General features: G+C 36.0%; 1 protein-coding gene across 12 annotated transcripts in view; it reads left to right on the top strand.

Moving 5' to 3' along the window:
- The window catches only part of DPP10 (dipeptidyl peptidase like 10), a 1,275,593-nt gene that overhangs the window by 1,098,098 nt on the left and 151,828 nt on the right, over positions 1 to 25,667 (top strand). The window contains exon 7 of one of the 12 annotated variants that reach the window (XM_027082600.1): positions 24,086 to 24,099. The exons of the other annotated variants lie outside the window; for them this stretch is intronic. Coding sequence (XP_026938401.1) covers positions 24,086 to 24,099 — 14 coding nt within the window. The remainder of the gene's footprint in view (positions 1 to 24,085; positions 24,100 to 25,667) is intronic. 12 annotated transcript variants of the gene reach the window in all.

The raw sequence follows: 25,667 nt of genomic DNA, 5'->3' as shown, positions 1-25,667 counted from the left end.
TCTCCATTGTCATTTGTTTCTAGGTATTTTTTTATTTCCTCTTTGATTTCTTCAGTGATCACTTCATTATTAAGTAGTGTATTGTTTAGCCTCCATGTGTTTGTATTTTTTACAGATCTTTTCCTGTAATTGATATCTAGTCTCATAGCGTTGTGGTCGGAAAAGATACTTGATAGAATTTCAATTTTCTTAAATTTATCAAGGCTTGATTTGTGACCCAAGATATGATCTATCCTGGAGAATGTTCCATGAGTACTTGAGAAATATGTGTATTCTTTTGTTTTTGGATGGAGTGTCCTATAAATATCAATTAAGTCCATATTGTTTAATGTATCATTTAAAGCTTGTGTTTCCTTATTTATTTTCATTTTGGATGATCTGTCCATTGGTGAAAGTGGGATGTTAAAGGCCCCTACTATGAATGTGTTACTGTCGATTTCCCCTTTTATGGCTGTTAGTATTTGCCTTATGTATTGAGGTGCTCCTATGTTGGGTGCATAAATATTTACAGTTATATCTTCTTCTTGGATCGATCCCTTGATCATTATGTAGTGTCCTTTTTCTCTTCTAATAGTCTTTATTTTAAAGTGTATTTTGTCTGATATGAGAATTGCTACTCCAGCTTTCTTTTGGTTTCCATTTGCATGAAATATCTTTTCCATCCCCTTACTTTCAGTCTGTATGTGTCTCTAGGTCTGAAATGGGTCTCTTGTAGACAGCAAATATATGAGTCTTGTTTTTGTATCCATTCAGCCAATCTGTGTCTTTTGGTGGGAGCATTTAGTCCATTTACATTTAAGGTAATTATCAATATGTATGTTCCTATTCCCATTTTCTTAATTGTTTTGGGTTCGTTATTGTAGGTCTTTTCTGTCTCTTGTGTTTCTTGCCTAGAGAAGTTCCTTTAGCAGTTGTTTTAAAGCTGGTTTGGTGGTGTTGAACTCTCTCAGCTTTTGCTTGTCTGTAAAGATTTTAAATTATCCATCCAATCTGAATGAGATCCTTGCTGGGTAGAGTAATCTTGGTTGCAGGTTTTTCTCCTTCATCACTTTAAATATGTCCTGCCAGTCCCTTCTGGCTTGCAGAGTTTCTGCTGCTAGATCAGCTGTTAACCCTATGGGGATTCCCTTGTGTGTTATTTGTTGTTTTTCCTTTGCTGCTTTTAATAATTTTCCTTCGTATTTAATTTTTGACAGTTTGATTAATACGTGCCTTGGCGTATTTCTCCTTGGATTTATCCTGTATGGGACTCTCTGTGCTTCCTGGACTTGATTAACTATTCCTTTCCCATATTAGGGAAGTTTCCAACTATAATCTCTTCAAATATTTTCTCAGTCCCTTTCTTTTTCTCTTCTTCTGGAACCCCTATAATTCGAATGTTGGTGCGTTTAATGTTGTCCGAGAGGTCTCTGAGACTGTCCTCAGTTCTTTTCATTCTTTTTTCTTTATTCTGCTCTGCAGTAGTTATTTCCACTATTTTATCTTCCAGGTCACTTATCCGTTCTTCTGCCTCAGTTATTCTGTTATTGATCCCATCTAGAGTATTTTTAATTTCATATATTGTGCTGTTCATCATTGTTTGTTTCATCTTTAGCTCTTCTAGGTCCTTGTTAAATGTTTCTTGCATTTTGTCTATTCTTTTTCCAAGATTTTGGATCATCTTTACTATCATTATTCTGAATTCTTTTTCAGGTAGACTGCCTATTTCCTCTTCATTTGTTAAGTCTGGTGCATTTTTATCTTGCTCCTTTATCTGCTGTGTGTTTTTCTGTCTTCTCATTTTGTTTATCTTACTGTGTTTGGGGTCTCCTTTTTGCAGACTGCAAGTTCATAGTTCCTGTTGTTTTTGGTGTCTGTCCCCAGTGGCTAAGGTTGGTTCAGTGGGTTGTGTAGGCTTCCCAGTAGAGGGGACTAGTGCCTGTGTTCTGGTGGATGAGGCTGGATCTTGTCTTTCTGGTGGGCAGGTCTACGTCTGGTGGTGTGTTTTGGGGTGTCTGTGGACTTATTATGATTTTAGGCAGCCTCTCTGCTAATGGATGGGGCTGTGTTCCTGTCTTGCTAGTTGTTTGGCATAGGATGTCCAGAACTGTAGCTTTCTGGTCATTGAGTGAAGCTGGGTGCTGCTGTTGAGATGGAGATCTCTGGGAGATTTTCGCCTTTTGGTATTACATGGAGCTGGGAGGTCTCTTGTGGACCAGTGTCCTGAAGTTGGCTCTCCCACCTCAGAGGCACAGCACTGACTCCTGGCTGCAGCACCAAGAGCCTTTCATCCACACAGCTCGAGTAAAAAGGAGAGAAAGTAGAGAGAAAGCATTAGTAGAAGTAGAAAGAAAGAAGGGAGGGAGGGAGGAAGGAAGGAAGGAAGGAGGGAAGGAAGGAAAGAAAGAAAGAAGATAAAGTAAAATAAAGTAAGATAAAATATAATAAAGTTATTAAAATCAGAAAATAATTATTAAGAGAAAAAAAAACGGACGGATAGAACCCTAGGACAAATGGTGGAAGCAAAGCTATACAGACAAAATCTCACACAGAAGCATACACATACACACTCACAAAAAGAGGAAAAAGGGAAAAAAATCATAAATCTTGGTCTCAACGTCCACCTCCTCAATTTGGGATGAATCCTTGTGTAAAGGAGGGAAGGAAGGAAAGAAAGAAAGAAGGTAAAGTAAAATAAAATAAAGTTATTAAAATAAAAAATTATTATTAAGAAAAAAAATTTTAAAAAAAAAAGGATGGATAGAACCCTAGGACAAATGGTGGAAGCAGAGCTATACAGACAAAATCTCACACAGAAGCATACACATACACATTCACAAAAAGAGGAAAAGGGGAAAAAATCATAGATCTTGCTCTCGAAGCCCACCTCCTCAATTTGGGATGATTCGTTGTCTATTCATGTATTCCACAGATGCAAGGCACATCAAGTTGATTGTGGAGCTTTAATCCGCTGCTTCTGAGGCTGCTGGGAGAGATTTCCCTTTCTCTTCTTTGTTCTCACAGCTCCCAGGGGCTCAGCTTTGGATTTGGCCCTGCCTCTGCGTGTAGGTCGCCGGAGGGCATCTGCTCTTCTTTCAGACAGGACGGAGTTGAAGGAGCAGCTGATTCGGGGGCTCTGGCTCACTCAGGCCGGGGGGAGGGAGGGGCACGGAGTGCGGGGCGAGCCTGCGGCGGCAGAGGCTGACGTGACGTTGCACCAGCCTGAGGCGCGCCGTGCGTTCTCCCGGGGGAGGTGTCAGGATCCCGGGACCCTGGCAGTGGCGGGCTGCACAGGCTCCCCGGAAGCGGGTTGTGGATAGTGACCTGTGCTCGCACACAGGCCCCTTGGTGGCGGCAGCATCAGCCTTAGCATCTCATGCCCATCTCTGGGATCCGCGCTTTTAGCCGCGGCTCGCGCCCGTCTCTGGAGCTCCTTTAAGCAGCGCTCTTAATCCCCTCTCCTTTTGGGAGGTCTGAAGTCTTCTGCCAGCGTTCAGTAAGTGTTCTGTAGGAGTTGTTCCACGTGTAGGTGTATTTCTGGTGTATCTGTGGGGAGGAAGGTGATCTCCGTGTCTTACTCTTCCGCCATCTTTATGCAGCTACACAGGCACCAACTGGCAATGACGTGAATTGAAATTCTTTCTGCAAATAACTAAAAACCATGTGCAACCAGGAAACTTGCCTCTTAGAGCGTAACAGAACAGTGATGCTGGCACCTTTGGGAGAGAATGGGGAGCCCGTCAGCAGTTTCAGCGTCTTCTCTCCAGTCCCAGTTTTAAAGGGCCCACCTGATTAGGTCAAGCCCACCCAGGGAAATATCACTTTTAATTAACTTCAAAGCAACTTAATAGAGGCTTAATAACATCTGCAAAATCCCTTCACCTTTGCCATGTACATAGCATACTCTTGTACTCATGTGAGTGAAGTCCCGTTATATTGGTGAACACGTTGTTATATTGGGTTGGCCAAGATGTTCGTTCGTTTTTTTCCGTAAGATGGCTCTGGTAGCACTTAGCTGTCTTTAACTGCATTTGAAACAATTTCGTTAGATTGTATGTGACAGCTGTCATATTAGCGTGCATTTTAAAAAAAAGACATCAAAATTGGTGAATTTTTAGGTAGCCAGCTTTGTATTTCAAGAAAGGTAAAAATGCAACTGAAACGCAGAAAAGGATTTGTGCAGTGTATGGAGAAGATGCCGTGACTGATCGAACACGTCGAAAGTGGTTTGCAAAGTTTCGTGCTGGAGATTTCTCGCTGGATGATGCTCCACAGTCCGGTAGTCCAGTTGAACTTGATAGCGATCAGATCGAGACATTAATTGAGAACAGTCAACGTTATACCCCTTGGAAGATAGCCGACATATTCAAAATATCCAAATCAAACGTTGAAAACCATTTGCACCAGCTTGGTTATGTTCATTGCTTTGATGTTGGGGTTCCACATAAGTTAAGCAAAAAAAAACCTCCTTGACCGTATTTCCACATGTGATTCTCTACTGAAACGTAATGAAAACGTTCCGTTTTTAAAACAAATTGTGATGGCTGATGAAAAGTGGATACTGTACAATAATGTGGAATGGAGGAGATCGTGGGGCAAACAAAATGAACCACCACCAACCACAGGCCTGTCTTCATCCAAAGAAGGTGATGTTGCATATATGGTGGGATTGGAAGGCTATTTTGAGCTCCTTCTGGAAAACCAAACGATTCATTACAGCAAGTGCTGCTCCCAGTTAGACCAACTGAAAGCAGCACTCGACGAAAAGCGTCCAGAATGAGTCAACAGAAAACTCATAATCTTCCATCAGGATAAGGCCAGACCACATGTTTCTTTGATGACCAGGCAAAACCTGCTACAGCTTGGCTGGGAAGTTCTATTCATCCACTGTATTCACCAGACATTGCACCTTCGGATTTCCATTTATTTCTGTCTTTACAAAATTTTCTTAATGGAAAAAATTTCAGCTCCCTGGAAGACTGTAAAAGGCATCTGGAACAGTTCTTTGCTCAAAAAGATAAAAAGTTTTGGGAAGATGGAATTATGAAGTTGCCTGAAAAATGGTAGAAGGTAGTGGAACAAAAGGGTGAATACATTGTTCAATAAAGTTCTTGGTGAAAAGGAAAAATGTGTCTTTTATTTTTACCTAAAAACCGAAGGCACTTTTTGGCCAAGCCAATATTTACAAGTCCTGACCACACTCAAGGTGAAAGGATTCTACAGAGTTTATAGGGCGTAATTGATGCTGATTGAATCAAATAAATGTGATGTTTGCAAAGTTATGACCTTGTCAGTTAACTTGGGTGCAACAAATCTTTTAGATCTATAGGAACTGAATCTAAAAGATAACTGAAGAAGGCAAATTTCCATTTATCAAAAAAAATGGCTTTTGTCTTTGAATACACCTTTATTTTATAACATGGGATAGTCTAAAAGCTCTGCAAAAACAAACAAACAAAACAAACAAAAAACATTACTAATCTCCCTCATGTGGAGTCACAGAGTAAATGAAAGTTGCTGGGAACATTAAACGTGAAAGTAAGCTTGCCCAACCTCCCATTTTATAAATAAACTATGTAAGTGTTAAGAACCAGATAGGAGGAATTGTCCTAGGTCATATAGTGAGCCTTTAGCAAACTTGGGACCAGAACTCTGTTTTCCTCACTGACTCCACATTTCATCTCTCACAAAGTGCTTTTTCTTTTTTTCTACACTGAAAGTGATTTACAAAACATAATTTAGGATTAAATCTATTTCCAATTAGCTTCAAAATGCAGAGTCCACTTTAATATGTATCTCTAAAAAGCTGCAGTTCAGCCCTAAGGCTGCATTATGAGAGGAAATAAAATTAGCATTAGTTTTGCTGATTTGGTCACAAGTTGGTGGTTTGTTTTAATCCCTTTTTTTTTCCCAAAATGTCTATGAACTTGATATTGAGACAGTATTTCCATAGCATGCACGAAAGTTCAAGGCTATGGCCTTAATAATAATATAATACTTATAATAGTAATAAGATAAATTGTTTATGTGTACTACACAGAGAAATATCCAAGGATATTGAATCTGTCTGCTTGACCTAAGAAATTCAGTCAGTAACTGTTGCAAGAAAGAATTCATCAGCGTTCATTCATTTGTCAGTGGTACCAGCCCCAGGCAAATTTCTTTCTGTTTTGGCTCTTTATTAATTAACCATATCCTAAGCGCTGAAAGCAATGAGTCATTTCAAGAATTTATTTTTTGTATGTCTTCATTTCTAGTTTTGCCACTTTGTACTCACAAACAAGCCACAGATGGATTAGTCATTATGTCATCTAAGGTTATAAATCCATGGCATGGAGGTTAATTTAAGAAATAGGTTGTCCTAGCATTTTATGTTTTTTTTTGTTTTTTTTGTTTTGTTTTGTTTTTGCGGTACGCGGGCCTCTCACTGCTGTGGCCTCTCCCGTTGCAGAGCAACAGGCTCTGGACGCACAGGCTCAGCGGCCGTGGCTCACGGGCGCAGCCGCTCCGCGGCATGTGGGATCTTCCCGGACCGGCGCACGAATCCGTGTCCCGTGCATCGGCAGGCGGACTCTCAACCACTGCGCCACCAGGGAAGCCCTGTCCTAGCATTTTATAATAGCCTTCATTTATTGAAGCCCTGCTATGTAACACTCATTGTGCTGGGCATTGTCCATATATCACTGCCAATTTGTAATTGGCAACTACTTAAGGATTGTCTTTTTGAAATCTTTCCCTTTACACAGTTGAGGCTCAACAAATTTGAGCATATTTCCGAAGGTTAAATGATTGGTGAATGAAAAAACAATCATTAGTTCTTGGCCTCTGAGTTCCGAATCTTATACTTTCACCTCTTCACCAGTCTGATTTTGTCACCCCGTGACTAAAGTAATTGGCCGTATGAAAAATCATTTCAGTAGATATTGTGATCATTCCTGAATATCAGGTTTCTTTATTGTCACAAGTATTTTGATATCAAAGCTGATTTCCTCTTCCCGTGGTTTGAAGTGGAACTTAATTAAATAAATGACTGAAGAAAATATAATGAGAGAAATACATCAGAGTAAATAATGCCAACAAAATCTAACTCTCAGGGTGGCAGTCAGACCCGCTACATAAATTGTGAGGCCCGGGGCAGGATGAAAAGGTGAGAGCCATCATTTAAGAAGCAGGAAGAAAGTACTATTAAAGATACCAAAACTTTTTTTCCTTTACTCCATGGTCTCTTTCTCTCAACTTGTCAAGGTGTTGGGGGCTTTGTTATTATTGTTTGCAATTTAATGTCATTCTAAATAAAGAAAAATTAAAATTTACTTATCAGCATGGATTTCAGCATTTGTCCTTATATTGTGCAATGCCGATTGTAAATGAAAATGTTAGTTCTTATCTTATATGTAGGACCGAAGCTACACAATTCATATTTCTTAGCTTGTATATGCAAAAGTATTTCTTTCTTACTTGACAGTGGAAACAAACTGAACAAACTGAATTTAGCTGTTTTTATTTCACTTTTTTACAAGCATATATTCTGCTTACAATTTCCACCTTTGGCTTAAAGATGTGTAAGACAGACCATCAAAGGGAAAGGAATTATGGCTTTTCCTCCTTCTGCTTCCTTCAGTGATATCATTTTCAGCTTAAGCAGTTGACTAACATAGGGAAGTAACACACATAAAAATAATATCATATGGTTCCTTGGTCATTTCATGTTTCTTTATTCAGCTAAGTTCTGGTTCAAGCAGAGAGCGTGGCCTCTTGGGGCTCTTAGCATCCCTGCCTACTCAGTTGTAGACATGACACACACTCAATTTGAGTATCGCTGAACTACCACACGTTGTGAGTTTACCAGAATTTTGTGCATATGGGACGTCATAGATACTGTATACGAATACGATGGCAAGCAATGGCAGACATTTCTACTGTGCATATATCCTTTGCTCACATGCATGCTCTGCTGTCCCAAAGTACTTCCATTATAAAACACAAATTCAAAGATCTAACTTAAAATTTCAAGATGTTGAAAACCAAGCACAGGGCCTTTCTGTGTATGGGGTCCAGGCCACAGACTCCACCTGCAGAGGTAAGAATATGCTGTGTTTAAAGAACACTCATTATGTAAAGGGGAATTAAAGATTTTTTATTCAGAAGTGTTTTATTTTTTTAAAGATAGTATTGGAAGTCTTAGCCACAGCGATCAGACAGAAGTTTGTTTGTTTCTTCCCTGCAAGAATGCCCCTTTGAAGTTGGAGAAATTTCAAGAAGTCAGGAAAACTGTTAGGCGAATACTTGGGAAACAAGACAATGTGCAAATTTTAACATCATTTTGTTGGGTGGCTCCGATGCTTCTAAGCTAGATTGAAATTTATGCTGTATTGGTCTTAGGGAAAAATACAAGGGTTTTAGAATCAGAACACTTATGCTTCTACTCACTAGATAGATAAACATAAGTAAATCATATAACCTGATCTGTAAAATGGGAATGATTGTGCTCATCTCTTGGAGTTTTGTGAGAACCAACTCTGATAATACAGAGAGGGTTCTAATAAAAGTTCCAAGGTGGATATGGAATTTGACATAATAGACATTTTATAGATTATAGTTATTTTTTTTTAATTTTGGAGATATCATATGACACTTAAGGAAAAATCTCCATATTAATATGCTCTGAGGGTCAAAAAATAATTTTGGAAGATAAATCAAAACTGGAACAGTATATATTGGAATTTTTGAAAGTACCACCAAAGATAAAAACAGAAAGTGAGAAAAAAAATAAAACAAAACTGAAATTTCATGATGAGTTGTTCAAAACTGCAAGGAAAGAATCAGACCAAAGAGAAGGCTATCCCAGAAAGAGAAAATTGTTCAAGGAGAAATGAGGAGTTTACTTTAGAGGCTTATTTGGAGGATGGTCCTGGAGCAATAGTTCCATGAGGCTCTCTCTGCTTTCTGTAGCCTATATTAATCTTGTTTTTCTCTGAATCAACACCTTTCACTATACCACTTAATTCTGTGTTTCTTAGATCATTCTGTACTCCAGATGTCTGCTTCTCATGTTCATTACTACATTACAGATTTCTTGGTCATGAAAACCAACTATAGTAATTGTATTTTTTTTCTCTTTCACCTCCTCAGTGTATAGCACCATCAAGGTGAATTGTTTTTCAAGTGCTTGCCTTATTTTTCATATTTCTGTGACCATTTCTATAGTCATTACAGAATAATAATAATTCAAATATTTGGATATAAAATGAGTTGCTTAGACTAAATAAATTATAAAGTCCTTTCTGGGTCCAAAATTTTATTATACAAATGCTTCTGGAAAATGGGGATTTCTTTAGTGATAATAGAGTATTTGAGGCCTAACAATTCAGATTGCTTGTTTATATAACCTAATTTCCTTGTAAAACAACTCTTCAATCTATTTAAATTCCAAATTACCATCTTATCCCAGGTCCTACTATAATTCTTGTTCTTATGTCTTCCTTTCATTTTCTTCTTTTTCTCTGTCTGCTTGTTTGTATCTTGTTTTCATATTTTAATTTTATGGTTGCATTTCATGGAGGTGTATGTTTTGTTCTGTTCTGCTTCGCTTTAACTATGAGAGTCTTTATATCTATTTGGAATTAATAAAATGTACCCTATAAATAATAATTTTTTTTTTACCATATTTATAGACCAATTTCTTGACTAATTATTGGGCCAACAAGAGTTCTGAGACAGTTATTTAAAAACATGAGTTTTCTGTGTCATCATGTAAAAGTCAAGACTAATCATAACAAGAAATGTATGCAATCAGTTGATGATTCATTTGCTATAGACTCTAATTTGGTTTTATTTTTTACATGAAATGTGTATTTCTAATTGGCTTTGTACTAGGTAACATAATTCAGTTGGTTTTCCAACATCTTTTGATTAGCCTTTCTTTAGTTACCATATTTCTGTGTTCTCAACATGGAAATCTCCTAGAGTCAGGATGTAGGCATGTAATCTAGACTGCCAAAGTTCAACCAATTGAACTTTAATTTGGAATTGATCAGTATGAGGAAGAAGGCTCTCTCTGGTGTTTCTAAGTTTTGCAAGGTTGGTGGTCACAGAAGTGTTAGGCTTTCATTTGTGTCAGTTGTTACAAGTCGTGTTCCTAGCACTGAAGTGGCTTTTGTGGGGTGAAGAGGTGGAAGTTTTCTGTAGGCTCCATGCAGCATCAGTGTTTCTTTTTTAATCACTAGTCAGTTTCTTTTTTTTTTTAATGGTTAAAATGCCAAATTTTATTTATTTATTTTTCAATTTTATTGTTTTTTTTTATACAGCAGGTTCTTTTTAGTTATCTATTTTATACATATTAGTGTATACATGTCAATCCCAATCTCCCAATTCATCCCACCACCACCCCCAGTCAGTTTCATTGTGTAGTTTCACCTAATATTCCTAGAAACTCAGCGTCCACCCTGTTTTTCTTAAGTCCTCCCAACTATTCTATGAGATTCATAATACATTTCTACTATATGCATTTTCCTTTACTTAGCTAAAATGCAATTCTGTTACTCGTAATCAAGAATTCTGGTAAAGCCTTCCTTAAGCCTTTTTCAGACAATGGAGACCTAAAGATATGTGACATAGCACGATACATGGAGCATGCCTAGGAACATGTCAGGACTACTGCATCTTTGTGTTTAACAATGTGCTCTCTCTCCAGGTAGACAAGTTGTGAAAAGTTGTCGCTTCTGAGCACTTGCATCCATGAGCACACTGTTTGGCTAGGGCTGAGCAAGTTGTGTGGTGAAAAAGGTGCTTTTTCCTTTGGCAGGACACAGCTCTGACCAAGAAGATAACCAGAATTTAGATTGGGTTTCAGTCCCCTCTTATCTCTTCAGCTGGGTTGTTTTGTATTGAGAACAAGCTACATAATCATATGAAATAGCCCTGAGATATCTCATATAACACTTACATGTATGCATTTATATACATGCACACATTATGCTGGTGATGGTATGTACATAAGACATTTAAGTTAAGCTTGGTAAAGTCCTTAAGTTTTACTGGGATTCAAATTAATATCTACTTACATTTTAAACATGTGAAGACACTTTGGAAATAATCTGCATTTACTAATTATTTTATACTGGAAAACATTTTTATTTGTAAAACTTGTATAGCACAGTATATAATATATAAAAGCACCAAAATATACTGGAAAATGACAAAGTAGAATAATCAAAAGTGATATAAAATATTGTTGAATACTGATGACAAATTTTTGTTTTATCAGCAAGAAAGATTTTAACCTATGTTTAATCTTAGTATGGATCTGGGTTATAGCCCCAAATCTCATTCTCATCATTAGTTATTGTGTATTTAAAAAATATAACTAATGATAATGCTTAATTTGTATCTCACAATTTTATTTATACCAGCACATTGAGAAAAAAATAAATAAATAAAATCGAGGTTAGTAGAGATTTCTCTGCTAGGAAATTAAATGCTTAATTTCACGAAAAATCAGGAGGCTTGTAAGATGTGAGAAAGGAGAAATGGTCGGTATTCTTACTGCTGGGCTGTCTTCTGTGCTTATCACCTTCTTAATTGTTTCTCTCTTATCCCAACTAGGTTGATGAGGTAGGAGACCATGGAGACCAAAGCAGCACTTTTACTTTCGGAGCTGTGTAGTAGGGCCACCAACTGCTTGGTCATTCTATCCTAATCTAAAAAATGATCCAACCCAATGGCTAAGCCTGCACTGTGCACTACAAGGCTACTAGTTACATGTGGACATTTAAATTTAAATTAACATTATAAAGTTACATGTTTAATTCCTCAGTTGCACTAGCCATATTTCGAGTACTCTATATTCACATATGGTTTGTGGCCAGTGCAGACTGAACACGTCCATCATTTCAGAAGGTTCTATTGACCATGCTGACCTAAGCACTTACTTAGAAATTAGTTTTCATTTTTAACTTACAATTCCTCGGAATCTTGCTTTAAATACTCCAGTGTTATACTAAGTGTCTCAGTCTCATACTGCCGTGTTCAGTTCAGTTGCCGTGAAGTAATTAGTAGTGTCTTGTGGGATGAAGGTCAGCAAAGCATAGCAGTCATGGCATTTTAGCCTTTAACCCTTTTGACAAAGATATACTTCCCTTTACCAAAACTTGTTTGCTAAAGGAGAATAATTACTGAATTTCATTGAAATCTGAGATATCATCAATTGAAAGATGTAGCATTATTTTGTGTTCCAGTAAGCTATTCAATTATGATGTTCCCTTTATATCAGAGTCATCTTAATTTCAAGGATGTTAAAATGTGAAAAAAAATGCACATCTTGGATTTATGGAAATATGGTAAAATAAAAAGCCAAATCTTCCTTCCTTTACAAAATCATATCTTGCAACATAGAAAGAATAAGACAATTTAATTACAGAAAATTATACTTGATAGTGTATTAATGGATTGAGAGCTTTCTTAAAATACCCTTTTCTTTTATTCATCTTGTGTATCTGGCTTTATCTCTAATGACAAATAGCTCCCTATACATTAAAATACAAGAAAATTCAATCTTTTTACTGTTCAGATCTGCACGTTTTAACAACTGCCTATTAGTCATGGAACCACCACCACAATCAAGGTATAGAATAGTGCCATCACACTAAAAATTATCCCACATCACTCTGTGTTCAATCCTTCTCTTTAATTCCAGCCCATGGCAACTATTGATTGGTTTTTTTGTCTCCATAGTTTTACATTTTCTAGAATGTCATATAAATGGATTCATACAGTATGTAGCCTTTTTTTAATTTTTTTAATGTAGCCTTTTAAATCTGGTAACTTTTAATTTGCATTGTGCATTTGCGTTTCATGCACGCTGCTCTGTGTGTCAGGAGTTTGTTCCTTTTTTTGCTAAATAGTATTTGACTATATTGATATACCACAATTTATTCATTCCACAGTTGAAGGACATTTGTGTGGTTTCAAGTTGTTGATAATTATCTCAGAAAGGAGTATAAACATCGAGATTCAAGTTTTTGTGTGAGCATAGGCTTAAATTTCACTTTGATAAGCACTTAAGAGTAGGAATTGCTGACTCGTTTGGTAAAAGCATGCATCTACCTTTATAAGAGACTGTGAAACTGTTTTCTGAACTACCACTTGACAGTCCCGTCAGAAATGTTTGAAACTTCCAGTGGCTTCATATAATCACCAATTTGTACCTTCAGTACTGTTATTATATTGCCATTCTAATTAAGTGTGTAGTGGTATTTGAATTTTCCTAATGACATCATCCTGAAAATTTTTCATGTCCTTAATTGCTATCCATATATCTTCTTTAGATATATACTTGTTGAAATCTTTCCTCATTATTGGTGGGGGAGGGGATTGTTATTGTTTAATTATAAGTTCTTTATTTCTTTTGGATGCAGGTCTTTTATCATAAGTGATTTGCAAGTATTTTCTTCAAGTCTTTGTTTAACCATTTCATTTTGATATAAGTGATCTTTTTGAAAATCATTCTTAATTTTTATGAAATCCAATTTAGCTTTTTTTCATTTATGCATGATGCTTTTGGCTTTGTCTGTAGGAAATTTTGCCTAACCAAAACTCACAAAGATTTTTCTTCAGTGTTATTTCCTTCTAGAAATTCTAGGTTATACATTGATGTCTATGATTCATTTCTGGTCAATTCTAATGTATAATGCAAAATATGGATAAAGGTTTATTGTTTTGCATATGGATATTCAATTATTTCAGCACTGTTTGTTAAAAGTTTGATTTTCCTTTCTGTGTTGAATGGAGAGAAGGCTTGGTTAGAAAAGCAATGAATATATTTGTATATCTATGTCTATTTCTGAACTTTATCTTATTTTGTGAGTTATATGTCTATCGTTTATTTAACATCACATTGTTTTTTTGTTTTTTTTTTTGTGGTACGTGGGCCTCTCACTGTTGTGGCCTCTCCCGTTGCGGAGCACAGGCTCCAGACGCGCAGGCTCAGTGGCCATGGCTCATGGGCCCAGCTGCTCCGCAGCATGTGGGATCTTCCCGGACTGGGGCACGAACCCGTGTCCCCTGCATCAGCAGGCGGACTCCCAACCACTGCGCCACCAGGGAAGCCCCATCACATTGTTTTGATTACTGTAGCTTTATAAGAAAATAATTGTGTGAGTCCTCCAAATTTGTTCTTTTTAAAAATTGTTTTGGATTTCCTCTTTTGTCTTGTTTTGTTTGCCCTTCTGTATACATTTTAGAATCAGTCTGTCAGTACGTTTTTTGCTGGAATTTGAAGTGGAATAGTGTTAGATGCAAAAATCAGTTTTGGGAGACTTGACATCTTAAGTATACAGAGTGTTCCAATTCATGAATACCATGTATGGCAATATACTTAGGTCTTCTTCTCTTTTCTCATCAGTGTTTGGTAGTTGTGATCCTGCACATATTTTAAAAATATTTATATTTAAGTATTTAACCATTTTTGACACTATTATAAATGGCACTACTTTTTGGAATTTAATTCCCATTTGTTCATTGCTAGTATATTACTTTTGGACTCATTTTTCTATGCTGACATTGTATTCTTTGACATTACTATACTCCCTTATCAATTCTAAAAAATACTGTAGATTGCTTGGATTTTCTACACACACAATTATGTCAGTTGAGGATAGAAACATTTTTTTTTCCTTTCCAATACATATGTATTTTATTTCATTTTCTTGCACTGAATAGGAATTCCAGTATGATGTTCAATAAGAATGGTGGGAGTGTAAATCCTTGCCTTGTTTCCAAGGGTTGTGTGTTTAATCTTTTACCATAAAGTGTGACATTAGCTGTATGTTTTTGTTAATGCTATTTATCCCATTGAGGTGTTTCCTTCTAGTTATGGTTGCTCAGAATTTTTAATTATGACTGGATATTAAATGTCAAAAGATTTTTCTGCATCTATTAATATATAATGCAATTCTTAGTTGGTCATTGGTGATGTGAAGTACTATAATAATTTATTTTCAAATACTGAATCAGTCTTACATCTAGAATAAATTCCAATTGGTCATAATATATTCTCCTTTTATCTGGTATTGGATTTCCTAGAATTTTTTGAGGAGTTTTGCATCTGTGTTCACAAATAATATTGATCAATTATATATATATATACACACACATATATATATATATATATATTAATGCTTTCATCTGGTTTTGATATTAGGATAATATTGGCCTTATAAAATGAGTTAGGAAGTAGTCTTTCTTCTATTGTCTGGTAAAGCGTGTGTTGATTTAATGTTCATCCTTCAATACATGCTTAATAAAGTACCAATGAAGCCTATAGTTTTCTTTGCTTCAAATGTTGATTGGCTATTAATTTAATTTCTTTAACACATGAGGGACTATTTAAGTTACCTATTTAATATTTAGCAAAAGTCAGCGGTGTTGTATCTTTCAAGGAATTATTTCTAATATTTCTAATTTTGTTTTTGATCTGATTATAGCTTTATTAACATTATTGATCATAGTCCATTGATGTTTTAAGTGATTATTGATAGGTATCTACTTATTGCCATTTTGTTACTTATTTTTTGTTTTTGTTTGTTTTTTGTAATTCTTCCTCTGTTAGTTTTTTCTTCTTTTAGTATTTTTCCATGTGGTTTAGTGACTTTGTAGTGGTATGCTTGTGTTCCTTTATCTTTGTTTTTGTATATCTGTTGCAGGTTTTAGATTTGTGGTGACCATGGGGTTTATATATGTTAACCTATAACTATATCTACCTGTTTAAACTGGTAGTCATTTAAGATCAGGCACAATCTAAAAGATCAAGATTTTTTACTTCCCTCCCCCACATTATGTGTTTTTGATGTCATATGTTACATCTTCATGTTTATCCCAATACTATTTATTATAGTTTTATTGATTTTACAATTTTTTTGTTTTTTAATTTTCAATTAAAAATTAAATTAAAATTTTTTTTTTTTTTTTTTGCGGTACACGGGCCTCTCACTGTTGCAGCCCCTCCCGCTGCGGAGCACAGGCTCCGGACGCGCAGGCCCAGCGTCCACGGCTCACGGGCCCAGCCGCTCCACGGCACGCGGGATCCTCCCGGACCAAGGCACGAACCCACGTTCCCTGCACCAGGCAGGCGGACTCTCAACCACTGCGCCACCAGGGAAGCCCTAACTAGCTTATTTAAGTGGTTGATCCTCAGCCTTTACTATGCATTTGCCTTTACTAGAGGGATTTTCCTTTCCTTTAGATACTTACCTCTTGTTGCCTTTTCCTTTCCACTTAGAGAAGACCCTTTAACATTTATTTTAGGGTGGGTTTAGTATCGATGAACTCTTTTAGTTTTTGCTTGTCTAAGAAGTTATTTATCTCTCCTTCAATTCTAAATGAAAATCTTGCTGGGTAAATTACCTAGGTTGCAGGGTTTTCCCTTTTAATGTTTTAAATATATCATGTCACTCTCTTCAAAGTTTCTGCAGAAAAATCAGCTGCTAGCCTTATGCGGGTCCCCCTGTATGTGACTCTGTTTTTCTCTTGCTGCCTTTAGAATTCTCTAACTTTAACTTTTTCCATTTTAATTATGACATGTCTTGGTATGGGTCTGTTTGGGTTCATTTTGTTTGTTAACCTCTATGCTTCGTGTACCTTGATATCTATTTCCTTCTTCAGGTTCAGGAAGTTTTCAGCCATAATTTCATCAACCCCTTTCTGTCTTCTCCTTGTGCACCCAAATGTTGGTATATTTGATGTTATTTGATGTTTATAACTGTTTATAAACAGTTATAAACTATTCTCATTTCTTTTTTAATTTGTTCTTCTTTTTGTTGTTTTAATTGGGTGATTTCCATTATTACAATTTCCAGATCATTTATGTTTTCTTCTGTATCACCAAGTCTGCTATTAATTCCTTTTAGTTAATGTATTCTTCGGTTCCAGTTGGTTCTTTTTTATATTTTCTAGTTCCTTGTTAAAATTCTCACTGTGTCCATCTATTATTTTCCCTGATTTAGTTTGCATTTTTATTACTAATGCTTTGAACTATTTATCTGATAAATTATTTATTTCTGTTTCACAGTTGTTTTCTCTTTTTCTTTCTATTGAAACAAATCCCTCTGTTATCTCATTTTGTTTAACTTTCTCTGTCTCTATTAAATTTGGTGAAAGAGTTAGCTTTTGTGGTCTTGAAGGGGTGTCCATGCATGGGAGCCTTCTCATACAGTCTGTGTGTGCCTGGTGACTTTGGTGGGAGAGAGAGATATAACATGAGCACAAGTTATGTTTTAACCCAAGGTGTGCTATCACCTTGGTAGGAGGTGGGGCCTGAGATGGAGGAGCTAGATCCAGAGCCAGGTGTGAGTTGGGGCCTCCCCTATGCTCTGTGGCCATCACTGCTCTATCAGGGGCAGGGTTGGGTCCCAAGTTGCTGGAGCAGAAGCCCTGAGGGGCAGGTCAGTCTGGTTCTGTTCCCTCTAAGTGTGTGCTCTCCCCTCTTCCAGCACTGGCACATTTGCCCCAGAGGGGATTAGTGCTGTAGCAAGAGGGCCTGGAGCAGACCCTTGGCATGGGTGTGGGCATGGGCTGTAGCAGTCCTGCCCCTAGTCAGAGTTCCCTGCTGCTTCTGATGGGCTGCTTCAGTAACTGCTAGTAATGGCTGTCCACACCCTATTCAGATGCTGTTCTGTTTCTGAGCTGGCTCTGTCCCTCACAACTGAGCAGTCCCCTTACCCTGGCATCCCTCACCCTAGTGTGGAGCTGCATTGTGAAGCAACCAGGACCAGAGTGGTGCTCTACTGAGGCCAGGGTGTGCACCAGGGTAGTTGCAGGAAGCCTGCCAGAGTCCTGTACTGTTTCAGTCTGCTTTCTCCCCCCGGTTTTGGGAGTAAGCAGGTGTGCACTTGCTCTTCACGAGTGAAGTCTAGATTTTTTACAGCCCTCCTGCTCATGTCCCCCTCCTCTTCTGTGTCCCCTTGCAGGAGCACAGGTCTCACCCTGATTGCTCCTCTTCCCTTCCTCCCAGACTGTGTGTGGATCCTTCTTACAACCTTGGTGTATAGGAGTCTTTCTGCCAGTCTCCAGTTAGTTTTCAGTGAGAATGGTTCCATAGGTAGATGTATTTTTGATGCGTTCGTGGTGGGAGGTGAGCTCCACATCATCCCACTCCATCATTCTGATCTCTTCCAGCTACCGTAATATTGTAAGAGTTTAAGGAGTCAAAATGTGTCTAAGACTATCTAGATAATTGACTTACCTGAAAACTGTATAATTAAAAAACAATGTATGGACTCCTGGTGCAGTGTTTAAGAATCTACCTGCCAATGCAGGGGACATAGGTTCGAGCCCTGGTCGGGAAGATCCCACATGCCACAGGGCAACTAAGTCCGTGCACCACAGCTACTTAGCCTGCACTCTAGAGCCCGCGAGCTGCAACTACTGAAGCCTGCACACCTAGAGCCCGTGCTCCACGACAAGAGAAGCCACTGCAATGAGAAGCCCACACACCGCAACGAAGAGTAACCCCCGCTCTCCGCAACTAGAGAAAGCCCGCGCACAGCAGCGAAGACCCAATGCAGCCAAAGATAAATAAGTAAATGAAAATAAATTTATTTAAAAAATGTAGCTTACAATGACTAAGTTAATTGGCAATGTGTAATAAAGGCTCTAAATAATTAATCATATAATTATTTTAAGCATGCTATCCTAATAATAACAACAACAGCAGCAGCAACAACAATAATAATAATGGTTATTGAATACTTAAGATATACTAAGGACTTCACAACCATTATCTCAGTTAATCTACACAGCAAGCCTACGAGGTAGGTCGCATTATCATTCTTATTTTCCAGATATGGGACCTAAAGCTCCCCCTGTCCAAAATGCAGCTCACTGGAATTTAAATGTAGTAGGCTGCTGAGCATAAATTCCAATAGCACATCAGTTCCCTTAACCATGTCATTGAGAAAATTATATTTCTTTTGTCCAATTTTTTGTCATCTACTTGTCCAATATCTTCTGATACTTTCTTGAATTCCCTGTGCTATATTCTCATAATCCTAGTCAAAACTGTGATTGTTTTCTCACATGTGGGCTCTTACATCTAATCCAGAAGTTCAAAGCCTCAATGAGGAATAATTCTTAAGTTAAGGAACATACAGCACCTTCCTCAATGTTACTTAAAGGGGTCATTTTCCTTACACAGCTCAGTGTGTAATACCTGCTGTCAAGTATTTATTACCCTGAGCCTGGCTGCTGCTTTCTTTGAACCAGGAATGGTATTTGATACCTGCGTACTTCTATCAATAGATTCTGCTCACAATACAGCGTTGGGAGGTGATTTTAAAACTTTCTACATTTGCTTATAAGAATAACATCTTTAATGTAGTCTAAAGTGAACAGGATGATTAATTTCACATTAGGGAAGAACATTGACTCTGAAGCCTTTTTCTCATGTTTTATAATGAAACTTCTGCAGCCTCTAGTTTTTCTATTCAATCACCTTGGCTGTAAACCATGGGAATTTTCATAGAGCAGAACAGCATTTCCCAAACCTGCCTGACAAAAAGGATGACTGGAGGCACACAGTAAAATGCAGATTTCAAGGTCTCTCCTAGGGGATTTCCTGGAATTCATAATTTTATAAAATTCTTCTAATGATTTTTATGATTCAGAAAATTTAAAGAATATCACAATACATTTTTTTTAAAGGGGAGAAGGGAAGGATAATTTGGATTATTAAGATACTAATTAGTCAAAGTGCAACACCGGGCTTCTAGAATCAAGCAAAAATGGGCACAGAAGTGAAGAAAACAGACCCACGTAGTTCATTTTTTTACAATTTTCCCTGATCTTCTGATTTTTGGTATAAATCATGTGTACTATCTCCCCTTTGCAAGTATTATATACTTACAGCATGTAGCTTTCTAAGAGGGAGAAAAGGTCTGTTCTTGAACCTTAGGCTCTGGTACCTACTCTGCCTGATGGTTTCTGGGTGATCTGTGTGGCATTTTCAAGGCTCAGTTGGTTTGGATGACCTTCAGGGCTAAAGATTTGGCCCCTTCAGGAAGAAAGTTCTGCTCTTAGTAATAATCAGATTGGCATGGGCCACTTGCCAGTCCAGATGAATACACATGAAGTGATTGAGATTGAAAGTCAATTCTTTATATATTTGATTTTCATGACATCAGAAATCTTACAAATAGAGGGGTCAGAGGGATTTTATGTTGAAAGTCAGTGGAGCATTACCTTTGCTATGTGGGATGACAACTTCTTCAGATATTGTTGTCACCATTAGAGTAATTGTTCTGTAAAGTTTTGTCTCAATTTCTGTTTCCTTTGAAAAATAAATATTTCCTATCAGCTTAGAATTCAGGTCATTTTTCATAAGCAGCATATAAAAGAACATTAATTTTTTATGGATGTCTGCGTATATTTTTATCCTAGGGTTAGTTATTCTCAAATATTTTCAACCTACAACCTTTACCTTTAATAAGAGTTCTTCTCCATTAACACCTTCAGTAACTTCCCATCCTTTATTTTTTTTTAAATTTTATTGGAGTAGAGTTGATTTACAGTGTTGTGTTAGTTTCAGGTGTACAGCAAAGTGATTCAGTTATAGATATACATATATTCATTCTTTTTCAGATTCTTTACCCATATAGGTTATTACAGAATATTGAGTAGAGTTCCCTGTGCTATACAGTCGGTCCTTGTTGGTTATCTATTTTATCTATAGAAGCATATATACGTTAATCCCCAGCTCCTAATTTATCTCTCCCCGCCATGTTTCCTCTTTGGTAACCATAAATTTGTTTTTGAAATCTGTGAGTCTGTTTCTGTTTTGTAAATAAGTTCATTTGTATCATTTTTCAAAATTAGATTCCACATATGAGTGATATCATATGATATTTGTCTTTATCTGACTTACTTCACTTAGTATGATAATCTCTAGGTCCATCCATGTTGTTGCAGATGGCATCATTTCATTCTTTATTTATGGCTGAGTAGTATTCCACTGTAGAAATGTACCACATCTTCTTTATCCATTCCTCTGTCAATGCATGTATCTTTTTGGATGGTGGTTTTCTCTGGATATATGCCCAGGAGTGGGATTGCTGGATCATATGGTAGTTCTGTTTTTAGTTTTTTAAGGAACCTCCATACTGTTCTCCATAGTGGCTGTATCAATTTACATTCCCACCAAGAGTATAGGAGGGTGCCCTTTTCTCCACACCCTCTCCAGCATTTATTGTTTGTAGACTTTTAATGATGGCCATTCTGACTGGTGTGAGGTGATATCTTGGGGTTTTGATTTGCATTTTTCTGATAATTAGTGACGTTGAACATCTTTTCCTGTGTTTTTTGGCCATCTGTATGTCTTCTTTGGAGAAATGTCTATTTATTTAGATCTTCCACCCATTTATTGATTGGATTGTTTCTTTGACATTGATCTGCATGAGCTGTTTGTATATTTTGGAGATTAAACCCTTGTTGGTCACTTTGTTGGCAAATATTTTCTCCCATTCTGAGCAATGTCTTTTCCTCTTGTTTATGGTTTCCTTTACTGTGCAAAAGCTTTTAAGTTTCATTATGTCCCATTTGTTTATTTTTGTTTTTATTTTCATTACTCTAGGAGAAAGATCTAAAAAGATATTGCTGCGATTTATGTCAAAGAGTCTTCTGCTTATATTTTCCTCTAAGAGTTTTATAGTGTCCGGCCTTACATTTTGGTCTTTGATTCATTTTGAGTTTATTTTTGTGTATGGTGTTAAAGAATGTTTAAAGAATGTAATTTCATTCTTTTACATGTAGCTGTCCAGTTTTCCCACCACCACTTATTGAAGAGACTGTCTTTTCTCCATTGTATAGTCTTGCCTCTTTTGTCATAGATTAAATGACCATTGGTGCATGGGTTTATTTCTGGGCTTTCTATCCTATAACTTGCCATCCTTTAAAAGAAAATCACTGATTTTTCTTGAAGATGTTTCCATCACTAGGAAACAGGCAAAGTTATGTCACTTACTCAGGTTTGCACAGTAAACGTTGAGCCAAACAAACAATTCACACAGACACTTTAGCACCCAACCCGCAGTCTTCACCATTTCACTACTCTGCATGCTTATGATGACAGAAGACATTAAATGAAAACATTAACAAGTAAATTATGTTCATGACCAATAAAAACATCTTTTAAGAAATGGACTGAAGAGTTTTTTGAAAGTAATAAACAATAAAATTTTTATTTGACAGTAATTAATCCTCCTCTTGGTTTAACTAGAATTTAATCAAAAGACTAAACCTGCACTTAAATAGGCAGTATTTAGAGTGTATATATGTCAAAAAAAGATGAAATGAACTAACCTTCTCGGATGTTAAAATGTATTCTAAAGTTGTATTATAGTGATTCTAGTCAGAAAAAAGGTCAAAGTTATATAAGGAATTAAGGAGGTACATTAAATAAAAGGATAAATTACAAATCAATTATATTGGAAAACTGCCTGGTTATTTGGGGAAGAAAAAAACAAAACTGAATTTATACTTCACCCCTTAAACAAAAAATAATTTTAGGTGGATTGAGGAGATCATAGACTTGAGAAGTACTAGAAAGAATATTGTTTAAAGTTTAAAATGTTGAGTTAGTGAAGCTTCTCTTGGCACCCTTCTAGGGTCTGAAATAGTATATAGCTTTTAGAAATAATCACATAAAGATTTAAAATTTCCCTGTAGAGAACACACACAGGGAAAGAGAAAAGGCAGACTTTAGTTGGGTAAAATATTTATTGCGTTAATGAAAATACATTTGCATTTTGTAATATAAAAAGAGCTTTTAGATATCAACAAGGAAAAGATGAACAATGCCATAGAAAAGACATTGATAGATAAGGAACAAATGAAGAAGTACAGAGCACTAAGAGCTTATGACAAAATATTCAGGCTTAATCATAATTAGTCTGCAAGTCTAAATAATGATGTTTGTTTTCGTTTTTGCCACTCAAACAATCCAAATCAGCACAATGGGTAATGTTATTTTATTGTGGCATTAAAGAAAACATAAGATACTTGTGTAGCACATAGCACTATGAATTGTTTCTAATCTTTCTAGAAAATGATTTGGTAGTATGAAGCAAAATGTAAAATGTGCATATCTTCGGATCTACAAATTTTACTTCTGGGAATGTATCCTAAGGATATGTGTAAATATACAATGAAAATAATCTCAGTATTTTGCATATGTGAAAAATCTCAACCTAAATAGCTATTAATATGTAAATAATTACATAAATTATCATATATTCTTGAAAATTATATTTTTATAATTTTTGAAAAGAAAACTTGAAAAAAGAAATTTGAAAATTTGAAAAGAATATTTTCTCTAATATTTTAAAATTATTCAACACAAATGAGTCTTAATTATTTATGGGGGATAGTGTTGCAAAAAGTAACTAATAAATACCATTAATTTTATGGTTGTTTTCCTTTCTTGCTTAATAGTAAGACTTTTATTAAAGAAATTTTAAAATTTTAATTACAATAGATTTGAGTTTTCCTGGTTTTGGTTTGAGTTTTGGCTTAGCCTCATGTGATAACTAAATAATTTCCTTATGGTTTGTCTTATAATCTTTATTAGGAAACAGTTGGATATATCTTGCTTTCTCCATTTTCCTGATGAGTAAAGTAAAATTTTTAAGTAACCTGCTCAAGAAAACAGAAGCTAGGACTTGATCCCATTGAAATAAAGAAAGAACCTTTTCATCAAAGTTGCTGGGGAATGAAATGACTACTTTCCTGAGTTACATACTTGGTTCCATCAACAAGGGCCTGCAAATGGCTTCAAATATTGTTGAATCAATAATTTTAATCCTTGTCTTTCAAGTTATAGTACTCAGTAGAAGCAGTTTGAGATTTTTGTCTCTCACACTCTACTATTGTAATAATATATTTCTTCATTGACATGCAATAGAGAAATTTACTGTATGGGTAGTTAGATGATGTTTAAATTTATTTCAGTGCAGATTGAAAACCTACTGGCACTACTGTCAGCAGTTAACCCTTAAGTGCTATTCAGGTTATCAAACCAGATATTTTTAATATTGGGACATAGGAAATAGTTTAATGCCAGTTGATGTGAAAGTAGCTTATTTGCATTAATTAATACAGAATGGTCTGGTATGTGAAAATATTTTATTACAAAGGATGGCACTGTCAATGAGGTTGGTATTTTAGTCAGCAGTATATTATGGTGAAAATTGCATGTTAAATATGAATAATTAAAAAACTGATGCTAGGGAGCTTCTTTGGAATGAAATTTTGTATTATAGACAACATCTCATGAACTAAATTCTGAGAGCAATTCTAGGAGATTTTTCTATAATGATCAGTTAGTGTATTTAACAGGAAATATATCAGAAAATGATTTATTCCTCTCACTCAAAGATCTCTTGTATAATACAGTATATTCTTCTCATGCTGGCTGCTTTTACTTTGCAAGTCATTGGGTTATATCCTGGACACGATAATCCTACACAAAATTGAAAAATGATGCCCATTTTTGTCATCTGCTTTTAAGACTTGAGTCTTAAAATTAATTTTTGTCATCTGCTTTTAAGACTTGAGTCATTAGCCATCCATTTTCTTAAATAAAATAAATGTTTTAAATGAAGCCATGTTTACCTTATATAATTTCTTATTAGGTTGTTCACTTTCATAGTATGCCAACAGTATCGTATTTCAGCTCAGAGTGAATACACTATGAATACTAAAAACAAAGAAAACAATATCCTATCTTTTCCAAATGGGAAGCCTGCTAGACTCAAATAAAGTAAGAAAGAGTCAAAATCTTACTATATATCCTGTGTGATGATGGCATCATGATGCGTATAGGTTAACAGAATGACTAAATTGGATTTGTAGCAGATAGTCTGTTTCTTAATTAGCAAATTTATTTTTATTTGTTTTATATAGATTTTGCCAAATTTAGAGCTGAATGAAACGTCTAAACTTTATCTTCTCTAGCATCATTTATATTTAGTCTCACCATCTTGAGTATTTTACTATGTCTGCCACTTACCATAATGGTGATACAGTGAAAGAATCTTACATGGTTCTTCCATGTGGTAACACATTAAAACGATGCTTGCATGTTTGGAATGTGTAAGATCTTGGTTCCAATCATGATTTTACCAATTGTGTATCCTGCATAGTACTTCTTTTTTTTTTTTTTTTTTTTTTTTTTGTAGACAGGGTCCTTTATTTAACTTCTTAAAGAAGAAAACATATAAAACATTTTTATACACTTTCAAATTGAGGATCAAGGGGAATGACATCAGTGAAAATGTCAGAGTAGGGAACTCTGGGGTGTGTCCATCCCCAGAAACACTGACATAGATGGTAAAACCTGTCAGTAATGATCTTATCAACATATGTAAGTTTTTTAAATTAATTTTTATTGGAGTATAGTTGATTTACAATGTTGTGTCAGTTTCTGCTGTACAGCAAAGTAAATCAGTTATACATATACATATATCCACTCTTTTTTAGATTCTTTTCCCATATAGGTCAGTACAGAATATTGAGTAGAGTTCCCTGTGCTATACAGTAGGTTCTTATTAGTTATCTATATTATGTATATAGTAGTGTGTATATGTCAATCTTAAAGATTAAAGAAAGACTAAAATATTGACAAATATTACTTATACCTTAAA

Source organism: Aethalodelphis obliquidens, unplaced genomic scaffold (assembly GCF_003676395.1).
Source record: "Aethalodelphis obliquidens isolate GAN/ISIS:26980383/991018 unplaced genomic scaffold, ASM367639v1 scaffold47, whole genome shotgun sequence".
Classification (NCBI taxonomy): Eukaryota; Metazoa; Chordata; class Mammalia; order Artiodactyla; family Delphinidae; genus Aethalodelphis; species Aethalodelphis obliquidens.
The sequence above is the reverse complement of the archived record's forward strand: the minus strand, read 5'-3'. Positions and strand labels throughout refer to the sequence as shown.